The sequence below is a fragment of the Macrosteles quadrilineatus genome, unplaced genomic scaffold, assembly GCF_028750875.1.
Source record: "Macrosteles quadrilineatus isolate MER2022 unplaced genomic scaffold, UCM_ALF_1.0 Scaffold_1__1_contigs__length_201487025, whole genome shotgun sequence".
Lineage (NCBI taxonomy): Eukaryota > Metazoa > Arthropoda > Insecta > Hemiptera > Cicadellidae > Macrosteles > Macrosteles quadrilineatus.
Window position 1 is genome coordinate 250,977 of NW_026542594.1, and position 16,531 is coordinate 267,507.

A 16,531-nucleotide genomic window follows, 5' to 3' on the forward strand; every position below is an offset into this window, starting at 1 on the left:
TCTCGATCAGCTGTTTCGTTTCTAATGAATTAATAATGTCAAAGATTTGTGATTTTAAATACATAAATTATTATAGTAAAGTTTTCTAAATATTATTATATTATTATATTATTTATTCTCAACTAAATTTTACTATTCCCAGTATGAAAATAAAGAAGTGAGATCCATTATAAGTAAAGGTTATGGCACACAATCCTTGATTGAAATGTAGTATACATTAACAGTCATAATACACAGCAATTATTATGTAGTAGACTTTGACTATTCTCAAGTAACAAACATATGTTTCCGTAAATAAAAATTATCTCCCTTGTTATCCTTATGGAGAAATACGAAACTTTAAAGGGCCCCAGGGCCTCACTCTCTAATTATTTCCTTAAAAAGAAGGTTTCCTGCACAACTTCACGTTACGCTCTTTCCAATGACACCAAAAACATGTCAATCGGTTCAGTAGTTTCGGAGGAGTAATTGTCACAAAAATCGTGCTTGCGTATTAAATAAGTACTAGTGTCCCTGTTGCTCGAATTCGAGCAATTGCTAAGTATTAAAGGCGTTATATTAAAATGAATAACAGTCATAATTTCTGATGACTTTAAAAGATTCAACTCAAAGATTTTGGAAATACTCATGATGTAGGTACATAACAGATCGATATAATCACAATTTCTTGTCAGATATCTTATCTGACACATAAATATCACAAAATCACAATATCACAAAAATCACAAATATCTTATCATTTTTTTTAAAGCTGATCTTGTTTTTTAGCGTTTTCTACAAATAGCCTTACTCGTAGCCGCATTAGGTTACCCATAATAACATTAAAATATAAAAAATAATTCTATTTCTTCTCCTTGGTGGTGTTCTATGACTTTCCTTTGGTTCCATAGTTTGCAAATGGGCTCTTTCAATGATTAATAAGAAATGCAGCACAGTGTTAATTCAGTTTTCTTTTTAAGATATCAATTTATCCAGGCTCTCTCACTTTTTTCCATTGTAATACGCCAACCCAAATTCAAATAGTAAACATTTCATTTCAACCAAGTCAGTAAATGTTTGTAGCAAACTTTTAAATTAGCAAACTTATTAACGATTTACAACATATGTTCTTCTTCTCACTTTTAATTTCTGACAACAGCTGGAGTTTCATAACAATTTTTGTTTCCCATGTTAATCTTATGGAGAAATATGAAACTTTAAAGGGCCCCAGGGCCTCACTCTCTAATTATTTTCCTAAAAAGAAAGTTTCCTGCACAACTTCACGTTATGCTCTTTCCAATGAGACCAAAAACATGTCAATCGGTTCAGTAGTTTCGGAGAAGTAATTGTCACAAAAATCCTGCTTGCGTATTAAATAAGTACGAGAGGTCGTCCAGTGGTCGAAACTCGACCAAAAATACGTAATGTACTCACTTATCTATTTTCACCCCACACTGTAAATAAAACATGTGATTTGAGTTTCTTCCATTTGTTTTGGTTTTCTGTTTATATTTCGTTGTTATTTCGTTACCAGCATGGCAACGCATAAGATCCATGTTAATATTTTCAAATTTTTAAACTCATTTTTTGTGCTTATCTTTGAGCCTATTTAAATTTATAAAGGGATTCTGCACACCTACAGGAAAATATTTTTCTAACGGTATGCGTAGATTTTCCCTACGATGAACACGAGCTGAGAAAAAAGGTTTTAAAGAAACATGCTTGCCTATTAATATATAGATAGATAGACTAGAGGTCGCCCAGTGGTCGAAACTCGACCAAAGATATGTAGGTAGGCCTACAGTTGGATTTTCTTTTAGCTAGAAGCGGTTGAGGTATGTTGGAATATCTTTGAGGATGAACCTTTTTGGCTGTAGTGAGTGAGCGTGATTATGTGTTCATAATACATGTAAAATTTTGAGGTTAAATCAAAACAAACCGACTGGTATGTTGTCAATTAGGGGGCGTGTTGTTTTAATTTACGAAAGAATGCTCATTTAAGATGAAATAAATTAATTTATTATAAGTCATTGTCTGATTTATTAGAAAACATTCAGTATTTATTTAGGCTACTGCATTTTATAAACCAAACTCGAATCTTGTTACCTTGGCCTATCATATAACCTTTGACTATCAAATGGTATAACGTTTTCCTGTTTGATACCTGGTAAAACTTATCAGATTGCATAAGTGAATTATTGGCATTACAATTTAGCTATTAATTATAATTTAAATGGGTCAAAACTCAAAAAGTTAGTCTATAAACGTTTATCTCGTCATCTTGAGAGTATATAATTCTGACCCCTAACTTGAAACTCAAAAGGTGGGCCTGGGTCTTGAGATATTTCCAAACGAAACGTAAACCATCACTATGTCCAAACAGTTTAACATGTGTATCCCAGTCACAACAACTACATTATTTTATTAATACAATGATCTACATTAATTTCGCTAGAAGATTCAATATTTTAATATTTACTCATGTTAAATTAATTATTTTCAAAGCAACCATTACTTTATTTGAAGGCAATAATTAAATAACAATTTATTCATTAGTTGATTTGGAAATAGGAATCTCGTCTTTATTTCACAGTTAACACGTTCGCTGCTACGGACGTTCCGGAACGTCAGCCGGGCCACGGCGCCAGGAGCTAAGAACGTTCCAGAACGTCACCGTTCATTGTTGTTTAACGTTGCTATGGATAAGCCAGCACGTCACAAGCGTTCTATATTTCTTTGCAGCTCGTGGGGACGTACTTTTCTGACAATAAAAAATATAGTTTCCCAAATCACCACCAGGGTTGTTTGGAACAGGGCTTTGTTTTACCTCTTTCCTGCTAGATAGCGACACTACTTTACCGACTGTAACCTGGGTAGTGCTGCTATCCATCAGAATCACTTAGTACTATATCAAATGCCAGTATTATTGCAGAACATTGCCATCCAGTATAACTACTGTTGTTTTTACTGTAATTCAGTGTATCGGTGGCAATGTCACGCAGCGGCCGAGCGTTAGTTCAGCAACTGGCGCCGTCCCGGCATCTAGCGCTCAGCAGCGAACGTGTTAATATTCTCTAATAATGACCAAGTGATTATATTAAAGTAGAGTAAGTATATTTAACTATTGCCAATTAAAAGAATATTTTATGCCAGTTTGTTTGTTTTGATTTACCCTGAAATTTGACACGTATGAACACATGATCGCACTAAAAAGGTTCATCTTCAAAGATATTCCATTACAGCTTGCAACCTACTCCTCTTTATTAACGGATTTCATAAATATAAACTTATCCAAAATAGATAATAAAAAATTCCAATAAAGTTACAATAAGATATATTTCAGTTCTATAGCTTATATTACAACAATGTCATGAGCAATGACAGTTAGCTTATAGTTTGGTCTAGGTTTTGGATGGGCTAGATAACAATTTGGAGAGCAATGATCTTATTCTAGGGGTTGGTTCGTGCCGGGTATGAAATTCTGATAGGCTAATTAACTTAATTTATAGGTACTAATGTAGGCTAACTAATATGAGATAATAATGAGAGTCAAAAATTTAGGATATAAGTTCTTAGTTTGAAAACAGTCACTTGAATTTAGTCAATTCTCAATGGTGTGATGGTGGTTGGAAATTGATGATAAGTTTTAAAATGTTTGTTGTAGTTTATATTACCAATTTTTGTTGAATAGTTAATGTCTCTTTATATTCAATATTTATATATATATTCTGAATGTTAGTTTTACTTTTGAATATTTAAATCACTGGAGACTTGGCTCCCACATTCATCTCTATCTATATCTTCCACCACCAGCACATTTCTTCCTTTGTTTTTGCTTTTCTTCCAACAATGCTACTTCACACCTGGATACTGGACAGTACAAAAGAAATATTTCCTACCTAGACACTATTTCATTTTAGAATATTATTTTTAATACAGTTTTTCTTCTTCACTAATTTATATTTAATTAAATTTAAATATTCTTTTTGAAAATACAGTAATTAATAAATATTGAAAGTAATTTAATTAAAATTCATATTTGAATACATTCATGTTTTATCTCAAGCTTAACCGCATCTAGCTAAAAAAATCCAATTGCACTGAACTGACTTATCTATTTTCACCCCACTCTGTAAATAAAACATGTGATTGTAATTTCTTCCATTTGTTTTGATTTTCTGTTTATATTTCGTTGTTATTTCGTCACCAGCATGGCAACCCATAAAGCCTATGTTAATTTGTTTAAATTTCAAATTCATTTCTTGTTTTTATTTTTGAGTCTATTTTAATTTTTAAAGGTATTCTGCACTACTACAGGAACATATCTTTCTAACGGTATGCGTAGATTTTCCCTACAATGCACACGAGCTGAGAAAAAAAGGTTTTAAAGAAACATGCTTGCCTATTATTATATAGATAGATAGATATAGATATAGATATATAGATAGATATTCCTGCTACATGTGACTCTTTTAGTAATCGTGAGTTATTGTTTTTCAAATGAATGTTATTTGACCAAACAGCTGTTTCAAAACAAACTGTTATTGTTTTTACTTTTCTTTGTTTACACTTATTTATTTAGCAATTAATGCAGTGAAATTGATATAAAGGATAGGTGTGACGATTTATGTGTACTTTGAATTTTATTGGATATTATCGTTTTATTTTAGGTCGTTTCTATTCAGACCTACTGGAAATAAGAGGCAGGTATGCTATGGATGGTGGTATCGGTGACTAAGTCACTTCTCAATTGACTATATTACTCTTTCTACTGTAGGCTACTTATAATCAGCGTGCGTCTGTGCGAATCGGCTGCAAATCTCACTTCAACGTTTTCACATCGTAAAAATTGCAGAATTGCTGTTTTATTGTAAAATTATCGGATTTAAAATGCATATCGTATAGGCCTATGATGGAATAAAAACATATTTGGTCACACAACATTTGTTTACAAGATGATTTTTCACATTAAAACTGCAAGAAACTTTGTCTTTATATGTGTAAACTAGCTGATCTGAATTGTACACGGTTTTAACTGACTACTGAATTCCCGTACGTAGGACGGGCTAACACCTCGTTCTTAAATAATTACTAGTTGTCTAGAGGACTAGCTTTATCAATATATGACTCATTTGCTGTAATACTAAAATTTGGGCAAAGTTAAAAGCATTAAGGACCAGAACATTATGCTTCATATGAAACTACTGTATTTACCAACAACTCTCTGAGTAACCTTGACACTGCCTTGGCTGATGATGAAGAATGTATCTCCACTGGCTCCTTGCCTCACTATGTGATGTCCAGTGGGATAGAACTCCTGTAACAACAGAGGAAATAAGTTCATGCATGTGTTTATCAGAATTCTCTCCAACATCAGGGTTGTCAACATTTAATAGAGGAAGGGGAATATTTTGGATCCCCCTCCAGGTGATACCAGATTTGACAGCCCGTTTGAGCTAGAAGCTAGAGGAAGGTTTGGAGTTATCATATTTTCTTGAAGGGTTGAATAGATGTATTACCCTTATAGATTATAATTTTCAGAGGTTGGGAAATATTTCAAAAATGAAAATAGGCCTAGTGCCCAGTTTTCAGAGGTTCCATAATACACCATTTGATACCTATTTCATAAAAAGAATTGTTATTTTTCGACCGATTTTCATACTTTTGGTCTGGCTCTTGACAATTCCATATCATCAGGATTCAGCTACTTATCATCAAATTGGTATTTACCACTTCAAGAACATCTGATATTTTCCCCAACACGTCGGTAGGTAGGTTGTGGAGGAGAGGTACACTTCGTAGAAAGTTGACGTTATCTTCCAGTCTTTGCAGCCCAGTCCTCATCATGATTCTCTGAAACACTCTTCTGTCCAACACCCACACCTTGGAGTCTCTCACCACTGTGAATACAACAGCTGTTAGCGATGTGTAGTTCTACATACAATCATAGGACATAGGACTAGTTGGGGGCGCAGCTAGTCTTAGTGTGAGACATCTAGATGTATGGGATCAAATGTTAAATGCATGTTCAACAGAATCATTTTTGTTTAATATGAGTGCACTCTCTCGGTGGCTCAACAGAAATTATTCTTGTAAAATATGAGTGCACTCTCTCGGTGGCTCAACTCAAAACTGGCTCCGACTAAAAAACGGAAATGAAATGTCCTGTTCTATTCATAGTCAAATCGAATACACTAAATACATTGAATTGCATTTTTATATGTGAAAGAACAACTTAATTCAGGACAGATTTCAATACAGATAAATAGAGGCAGTGTTGTTTCCAAAAAACCAAATAAGTTGTTCGATGTTTAGAAACATGTATAGTCCAATCTTTAGTAAATTATTTACAAGATGAATAGGGTCATAAACTTGCTCTTGACTAAATGTCAAACTCCAACTCACCTCTGATGGAAGCAGTTCTGGTACAGTTGTACAGGATAGCCAGTTCTCCAAATGCTTTGCCAGGGCCCATGCGGCCCAACACCTTCCCCTCCTTCACTACCTCAAACTCCCCTTCAGCCGACACATACAGATGTGCCCCTGAAACAAAACGCCCATCATCAAAAAGTTACTTAACTACTATGTTGCATACATGTTGTTCAAAACTCTTTAAGAGCAGGGATTATTTAGTGAAATTTTAAATTAGATACTCTTTTCTGTTGTAAGCACAACAACGTAGATGACATTAGACTAAATTGACTCAAAATTATTGTTTTTGATTTATAAGAATACATAAAGAATTTAATATGAAACACACTTTTTTGAGTTCAGTACTAGAATGTTGTAAAATGTTCGTTACAAGATGTTTTTCCCTACACTTACGTCCTGAAATATTAAGCTTATATCTATTTGGGTTTGTTTATTAAATTAGTTGCAAATAAAAAAATTAAACAACAACCCAGACAGCACACTTTCTCCTCAGGACATCCCACGGATATTGCGACAGGATATCCACAGGAATGCCTAATGTCCCCGCCCGGGGATGTCCTACGGATAAGCTCACACGCATATCCGTGGGACATCCGAGGTCATCCCAGGGTAGTCCTCAGGACATTCTCAGGACATATGGGACTACTATGGGATGTCCCTGGGATAAAGTGTGGTCTGGGCCTGAACATAAAAAACACAAAATAATATAGATTTAGTATGAAAAGCTTAATTATAAGTTTAGTAAATTGATTAAATAGTTAATAAACAAAAATTTTGAAGAAAAAAACGAGAAAAAAGTTTTTGGCCCAGACGGGTTTCGAACCTGGTACCTTCGCCTTGTGAGCCTCTTACTTTACCTCCTGAGCTATCTGCGCTTGTTGATTATGGGTGTTTTCAAGTGGTTAAAGAGTAGCAGACAGTTGCAATGGTCGCAATACTTAAAATATTTTTGATGCTACACTATAGGCTATATATGATTCTGTTAATCTGTTTAGGCCTCAAGTAGTTGAATTGTTTTTCTGGTAGTTGGAGAGGATACTGGTATTTGAATATAGATTATTTAATCAACATTAGATTAGCACTGTAATAATTGATTGTTATATGATTAAAATTAGTTTTTTGTTGTTTTATTAATTTAAAGTTAGAATTAAATTCACATTCCACACAACTATGATAGAACTCTAGTTTTCCTGAACTCAGTGGTAGTAATATGTCAGTAAAGTAAAGTCAACCCTTGCTAGCCATAGTATTAACAAGACATATTTTGAATCTGGGAAACCTTAAACTTTTAAAATAAATTATAAAACCTCAACATCTTAATGCGTGGGAATCTTATTTTTAGAAGAAAAAAAAACAGACCAAAATTATTTGTTAAATAATGAAGACGGCCCAATTATAAATTCGGAATTACTGAAAATAATTACATCAAGAACAACACTGTAACATATCCAAAATTCAAAAGATTAATTTTTGTAATATTATTTTTTATTTTTCCAATATCCTTTAAATCATCTGTTTTAACTTTGTTTAAAATTAATTTATTGAGTAAATATTTACTTTTTGTACTAGTGTAAACACAGCCTGAAGATGGAAACCAAGTTTCTGAAAGCACTAGTGAAAAAAACAAATTATTATATATTGGCCTTGTTGAACATTTAAATTTAGATATACTGTACATTTCATCAGTGGTAGTATTTTTTTTCTTCAGTTTGTTACCGGGACATTACAGGATATCCAGTGGATTTTGTACATGTCCCGGGATGTCATGGGACATTCTGGGATATCCTATGGCATTCGTACATATCCCGGGACTTTACAGGATATCCTGAGGTTAACTTACAAATCCCGGGACATTACGGTATATTGTAGGATATCCTGTGGATTTCGTACTCGTCCCGGGATTTTGCGGGATATCCTGAGGATAGCGCACATATCCCGAGACATTCTCAGGACATATGGGACTACTATGGGATGTCCCTGGGATAAAGTGTGCTGTCTGGGAAAATTCTCAAAACAAAAACAACAATTAATTATTATTGATTTTTCAAAGAAATTATCAGGTGAAATAACACAGAGTATTTTTTTTTTTTGTTTATATAAGCTTAATAATTGTCTATTGACTAGGCCTACCAATAATTCAATTTTAATAATCATCTATTTGTACTCCACACCTTTATTTAAAATTTAATTGTTTATTTTATTTGATTTTATAAAATTTAAAAATTTAAAGATAAATTACTGTTAGATTAAATTTGAAAACTCAAAAGTGTTATAGTATTTTCAAGATTTCTGTTGCTCCAAAATGTAGGAGTCAACTTAACGTTTTAGGCGGATTACACACATATGCCTCTCACACAGTGTGACTAGCAGTTTTCTTGCTACTAGCATGCAGCTTGAAGACCAACCTGTGTTAATCACATGGAGCTTACACCCAGACCCATATGCGACTGGCACAGTGCACAGTGTGGTATCTAGCAGTTTGCATGCAGCGAGCATCGCCACTAGGAACCGATCAGTCGGTGTTTTGGCGCTGCATGCTCAGTTTTCGCATTAGCAGAACACACGTCCAATTCACATGGTTATTGCAAAAACTCTAATGTATCCATTACTCCATACCGTGATAAAATAGAGAGTCGCTCCTAATACAGACAGAATCACGCCATCTACTATTCTTTATGTCACAGTGTTCTCTCAGAATGTCGTGTATTTTATAAATTTCTTTGTATTCATGCAGTACATAATTTCTGGAACTTCTCTAGCTGTTCCAAGACTTGTTTGCTGATAACTTTTTTGCGTAAATAAGGGGGTACCCAATATTATTTTCTTCACCCTACAGCATTTCATCATCCGACGACGACGTCCACATTTTCCAATAAACTGAGCACCACAAAGCCTCTCACCTTGCTACTAGCACATGCCCTGACCATGCAGCGTGCATGCATCCCGCACAGTGCTACTGGAATCAAAATGTTAGTTGCAACGTGCGAGATGGATATGTGTGTAACCCGCCTTAATGAGTAATCTACATCTTAGACCTACAGATATCTTGAAAACAGCACAACCATTTTGAGTTTTGATTGTATTACCATACTATACCATTGTTAAATTTAAGGTTCAGCAATACTGATATAAATATATTTTAGGCTACTTTACAAAGTCAATAGAGGAAATCTCTTCTTGTATAGTGTATGTATGGGTTTATGGCCCTTTAATTGTATTGAAGGTATATCTCACCAACTTCTCCCTCTCGGATGAGATAACTTCCCTTGGGACACTCTCGGGGATACATAGACTCCACCAGCTCCCGTACTTGACTCAGGTCCAGGTTTTTCAAGAAGTCATTGTCCATTATTGCCTCTTTGATTATCTGTTTGGACCTAAGGCAAATAAAGAAGAGCTCTTTAAAGTATGCTAAAATTGATTGTTTTTTTTTATCTGAAAATGTGGAACCAATTACTGCATGAGATCTTGATGCAGTGAAATGAATAGTATGTTTCCGTCAAATGGGGCTAAGTGTCTCTTTTCAGCATCAAGCTTTAGTTTAATGACCGAGACAAAGCTAGGGAAATGAAGGGTCGGAAAGGCATTTGGTTGATGAGATAAAATATCCATACAATTAGTCGTATGGCGCTTTTATTTAAGAATTTAACTCACAAATAGTGAAAGTTGTGTACATTGTTTACTTTGAGAAATTAGCTCCAAAAGATTAACATCCAATTTTGATATTATATATTTCAACAGCTATTACAATTATAAATCAATCTAGATATTGATAGAGGTGTATATGTAGCAGTTAAATATACAGGGTGTTTCAAAATTTTCTGGATATATTTTGTCGACTTGTTCCTTGGGCTAGACAAACATAAAATGCCATATAAGTATGGTTCCAAAATGCCTAGATTTCTGTTTGTCGGTCTGTTTGTGATTTTTAGGAATTATTTTATTTCTAGAGCATTTTTTGAGATATAAATTTCAAACTTGTTATAAATGTGTATTTTAGTTGGTAAAAAAAGCTTACAATGTTAGGTTCCATTATCTCAAGCCGTTTTAATATGGTGCCCATTTGAAATCTTTAATGCCAAATTTCATGAAAACCGTAAATATTAATAAAATTGTTCTTCAGATCAAAAATATAGAAAATGTAAGTTCAAACCAAATGAGACATCGTTTGTTAAAATCGGATGACAAACAACCGAGTTATCAGTTTTTTTGTACATTCGGTTACGCAATTTTATAGGACTTTCATGTTTATTTGTTATTTTACAGAGCAGTCTATGGTAGTCCTATTAATTTGCGTAACCAAATGTACAAAAAAACTGATAACTCGGTTGTTTGTCATCCGATTTTAACAAACAAAGTCTCATTTGATTCTGACTTAAATCCTCTATATTTTTGATCGGAAAAAATTGTCTTAATATTTATATTTCATGAAATTTGGCATTAAAGATTTTAAATGTCTGCCATATTGAAACGGCTTGAGATATTGGAACGGAACTTTGTAAGCTCTTTTTACTTACTAACATATACATTTATATCAATTTTGAAATTTCAAGATATAAAATAATTCTTAAAAATCACAAACAGAAATCTAGGCATTTTAGACTATACTATATATAGGCATTTTATGTTTGTCTTAGCCCAAGGAACAAGTCCAGAAAATATGTCCAGACAGTTTGGAAACACCCTGTATATGCTACAATGTAGATGATAATAAGAGCAAATAAAGTTGATGAAAAAGTAATAAAATATTTTAAAATCAGAACTTTTTTGTTCTTGAAAATCAGATTACAAAGGGAAACACATAGTCCAAACGTCCTCAACTCCAACTGATTTTTTTTGCCCAGGGGATTAAAAGAATTACTATAGGCCCACAACAAAAGTATTGAACATGTTATCACAGCAAAACCACAAAAATATCTATATTTACTTTTCACTTTTGTGCTCTGTAAACATTCCGTATTCATGTGAGAGCCTTGTATATTTATTTAGGAGTTGATCCAACTTCAATTGTGTATTTTACAATGAACCAATATGCATGCAGTTAAACACACCTGAAGTCCTTGTCGAATCTTTGTATCTGGATGTCTGTTGCCGTCTGGCCAGACTGAGAACTCTCAGCTGAGACTCCTTGCTTCTTGTGAGCCGCTCCTGAAGACTGGCCATGAAGAGAGGAGAGCAGATCAATGTCTCCAGAGAAGTTTGATGCCTGCTGCAGAACACTCTGAAACAGTATCAAGTATGCCAAGTCAAGCTAAACCTCACTGTTCAAGGGTACATGCAGCGGACCTCAACAGTTTTAAGGAGGAAAAACACAATAAAGCATAGGATAATTAAATGGCCCCGCCGCAACATACCTGCAGACTCAGCGAATTTACATTTACATAAATAGATTTCCACTAAAACATTCCCTTAAAATTGTCCCCTATTAAAAAAACATTAATTTAAATTATTACTTAGGTTTGCTGCTACAGAGGTGGTAGTGAGGTGTGTTTTTGTATTGAAAGGTTGATGGCTTTACTTTAATACTTTTTAGTGAAATGGCAACCATACAAAGTAGGTATTTTAAGCCAAGTATGAATGGAGATAAGTATGTAGGATGAGTGGCGCGATCTTGTAGTCTTTTTAGTGACTAAGGCCGACATATTCCATAGACACAGCTGTTAATTAATAGCCCAAACAACTAATGGCAACTAAGGGACCTATACAGTTTATAGTGGAATCTGAACAACATTTTTGCCTTTGATGTATACGATTTGGTTAATTATCAGGCTTAGTAGCCTACATAAAAAAAACAGTACTTTCCTGAAGGAACATTCATTATTATCGATGATTTTTTCTCGATATATCGATATATTTGTTTTCCTTTACGATACATTACAAATTGACAGCTGATCTTTAGGCTAAAATATAGTGTACTAGCAGAGCACCCGTCCTTCGTACGGGGTTGGTATATAAGTATAAAATGCTTATTGCAGTTATACTCAAGCTTTGCGTTTGCAATGGGGGGAGGCCACAGTTTGATAAAATTTGGTTCATAAATATACGGTTTGAGATAGTATAACACATCTACCATTGCCATAATGTTCTACCACTGCACCTAAACAATAGAAAAAAATAAATTATCAAACATTCACTCAATATCACAAATTATTCATTAAATTAAAAACTCAAACCTAACTGTAAACAATCTTACTTTGACAGTTCTCATTGTGTATCACAGCTTTTTGTTGCTGCTTGGTTGAAATACTCGAGACATTAGTCAAGGGTAGCAGTGCGAAGTCTAGGATCTGTTTATGATGAATACATTAAGGTATCTGCAATCCTAAAATGCTATGGGAAGGGAAGGAAACAGGTCCGTGACGTAGGAAGTAGTGAAGGAAGTAGTAAAGGCAATCATAAAATGCTATGGGAACAGAGGGAAACAGGTCTGTGACGTAGGAATTGATGAAGGAAGTAGTAAATGCGAGCAGTCCGGAGTGTGGGGACTGTTTATGACGATAAGATTAGGGTATCTGCAATCCTAAAATGCTATGGGAAGGGAGGGAAACAGGTCCGTGACGTAGGAAGTGGTAAAGGAAGTAGTCAAGGCGAGCTGTCCGGAGTGTGGGAACTGTTTATGACGATTAGATTAATGTATCTGCAATCATTAAATGCAATGGGGAGGGAGGGAAACATGTTTGCGACGTAGGAAGTGGTGAAGGAAGTAGTAAAGGCGATTAGTATGGAGTGTGGGAACTGTTTATGACGATTAGATTAACGTATCTGCAATCCTAAAATGCTATGGGAAGGGAGGGAAACAGGTCCGTGACGTTGGAAGTGGTGAAGGAAGTAGTCAAGGCGAGCTGTCCGGAGTGTGGGAACTGTTAATAACGATTAGATTAAGGTATCTACAATCTTAAAGTGCTATGGGAATGGAGGGAAATAGGTCCATGACGTAGGAAATGGTGTAGGACGTTGTAAAGGCGAGCCGTGTGGAGTTTGGGAACAGATTTATGTATCTCCGATACTAAGACTGCTTTCAGAGTGAACTAATGATTTTCTCCGAGCAAAGCTCGGTCCCCAGGTACTTCCCTTTAAATATGAATTAACATGGGGAACTACATAGCCACTGGGGCGGAGCCCAAAAGGATTTTTGAGATAAAAGTATGCCTTAATGTTAATCGGGAATGTGAGCTATCATCATGCCAAATTTCAGCCAAATCCGTTCAGTAGTTTATGCGTGATTGAGCAACACACACACAAACTTTCAGATTTATAATATTAGTAAGATAAGATTATATGGATTATGAAATGAAACAGTTCTAAGCTAATATAACATAACCAACCAAACTTGCTGTACCATTTAAAAAATCCGTTTCATAACAGAAAAGGTGATTGGAGAATATTAAGCGGAGTTTTTAAATGTTACAGCAAGTTTGGTTAGTTTTGTTAGGCTTAGAACAGTTTCATTTAATTTTTTTTTTTTTTAATTATTGTTTGTTGATTCTGAACAATATTTATTTATCGTAGTTTGTCAGCTGATATGTTTCAACTTGTTAATATCGATATATCGAGAAAAAATCATCGATAATAATGAATGGGTTGCCGGATGACTGCCCCCCGGAAAACTACCCCCCCCCCAGCAGGTTCCTACGTCATATTGACGTCAGAGACCGGGGGGCAGTTTTCCAGTCACGGACACTCAAATTTAGTTGTAAAACAGTTCTAATCTAACCTAACCTAACCAACCAAACTTGCTGTAACATTTCGAAAATCTGTTTTATATTCACCATATGCCTTTTCTATTATCCAACGGAATTACTTGAATTAAAATTACATAGCATGATTTGTCTAGGGGGGGTAGTATTCCAGTCGCGGACACGGCTTCCATATTGGTTAGTTATCAGATTTTGTGACGTCACGTTTCTCCTGGGGGGGGTAGTTTCCCGGGGGAAAGTATTCCGCATCCCCTAATGAATGTCCCCCTTAACAGGAAAGTACCAAAAAACTAAATTGCCAAATTAGATTAAAATATATCCATAAACAAGCAAACTACAACAGTTTATTTAGCCTACTGTATTCTCAATGAGAATAACATGGACATTTTCAATTGTAACTTAATTGATATTTTCTCTGTAAGCGTTAGGCATAAAACAAAGCTTCAATTTGCTAAATTATTTCTTTTTTAAGGTCTACAAAATAGTTAAGAAACCATTATTATTATTATTATTATTTATTTATTTTTTTTTATAGAGAAAACCCCATTTTTATCCAATTAAACTCCGTTCCCATGCTCAGATCATGCTGGTTCGAGAACTTGTTAGAATAAACATAAGTTTTCATGTTTTACCAAATTTCATCAGAATCGGATCATTTTCGCTTGAGTTGACACACATATAAATTTGAACAGAGTGTGATTTTTGTCCTCTGGGGACCTCAAAACATAAAGTAAACGAGTCCCGGGCCCAGGTCTTACCATAAGACCTACGGTAATAGCTAGCTTATTCCCTATATATGGAAAATTCGCTAAAACAGAGTAACTAATCTAATATATCCACTAATCATAAGCATCAGTAGCATAGAAGCTCAATAAATATTAAGGCTCTATAATAATAAAGATTGGTAAAAATCAATTATTTTCACAAAATAAGTGTGTATATGTGCGAAATTTGTTTTTCTATTTTTCAACAGTAACAACTGATTTTTGAATTTCTCAAGTTTAAGTCTTATAAAGAAGAGGATTGTTAAAACAGTGATTAATGCTAATGAAAACGGCAGAGGAAATTAATTCAGGAATAACGATAAGCTAACAGTTGTACTGCTTGTTATAATCAATAGCAAGTCTCTGAGTTTTCAGAGACAGAACTATTAATACCTTTAGCATGACTGCTTTTTTGTAAAATATTTTTGAAAGAATTTCTGGTTTTAGTTAGTGCTCACGATTCAACAATCCTAGCTGTTATAGTGGATCTTCAAAAGATCTTCCTCCATAAATGCTTTCCCAACATCCGACCTTCACTGATTTTAGTTTTTGATGTAAAGGGATGGGGTTTTTGATATATCTGTCAATCTGTCTGTATAAATAATATGCTGATTACATATTAACGTAACTAACTATCAAAAGGTCCTAATTATTGAACAAATCAAAGAATTACAAACCTCATTATTATTCTTCTAATGTTTACTAAATATCAATATGAATACGAGCTCAACAGATATACACAGGAATGAGAATGTTACATTTTGGACAATAGTTTGACCCGTTTACTTTTTTCATTTAGGCTGTTCAACATAAACCAGACCATAGTTGTGGGGCATTAGTTGGTTAGGTTATATAAAATAGCTATGGATAAATTGTGCAAGTTAACTGAAATAAATTTAAACCAAAAAACGAAACATCTTGGGATCAGTTACCATGTTGTTTGTGTAGTAGGACTCATGATGTCATACATATCACAAATGGAGGATTATAGAGACATTCAGACATAAGAATATACATTAAGAAAGTATATTGTTCTGAAAAATCTTATATATTTAAAAAAGTGGTTTTCTTTTCCGAGTTAGCTTGCAAAGCACAGATTCATATCAAGCATCGGCATATATTTATCCACTGTATTACTCAACCACTACAATTAAATTTGATTTATTTTTGAATTCTTACTTCCATTTTAGATGTATGTATTTCACCAGTTATAATTATATGATCCTATTTAATTTGGTCTAAGAACCTTCAGTGAGATACCGGCTTTCATTTAAGCAATTAGTTATTCAAATCGGACGAGTTTCAAACAAACGCAAGGTGAACAACCAGCATATAAACTATTTTAAAGGTTTTTCTATGATTAAAAATCAATAGCTCCAGTTTTGTTTACGTTTTAGCCAATTTAAGGGAAGTAGCTATTACCGTAGGTGGCACGGTCAGACCTATCCCGGGACCGATTTTTTTTCATTTTGATGTCCCCAGAGGCCAAAAACATCATTCGTTCAAATTTTTATATATGTATATATATATATATATATATATATATATATATATTTGTATATATATACAAATTTCCAAATGTAAACGCCTATCTTGTGACCCCTCATTTTAAAGGGGTTATCAAGAGAAATTGAATGGCGCAAACCAGAGGTCAATATC

The 16,531-nt window shown here is 34.1% G+C and overlaps 1 protein-coding gene across 1 annotated transcript in view; it reads right to left on the reverse strand.

Annotated features, from left to right (window-relative positions):
• Positions 1-16,531, reverse strand: part of LOC128983545 (cGMP-dependent protein kinase, isozyme 1-like) — a 121,240-nt gene that overhangs the window by 17,849 nt on the left and 86,860 nt on the right. Inside the window, exons 4-8 of the mRNA XM_054402854.1 lie at positions 11,463-11,632; positions 9,646-9,788; positions 6,385-6,522; positions 5,710-5,879; positions 5,194-5,296 (exon numbers count right to left, since the gene is read on the reverse strand). Coding sequence (XP_054258829.1) covers positions 5,194-5,296; positions 5,710-5,879; positions 6,385-6,522; positions 9,646-9,788; positions 11,463-11,632 — 724 coding nt within the window. The remainder of the gene's footprint in view (positions 1-5,193; positions 5,297-5,709; positions 5,880-6,384; positions 6,523-9,645; positions 9,789-11,462; positions 11,633-16,531) is intronic.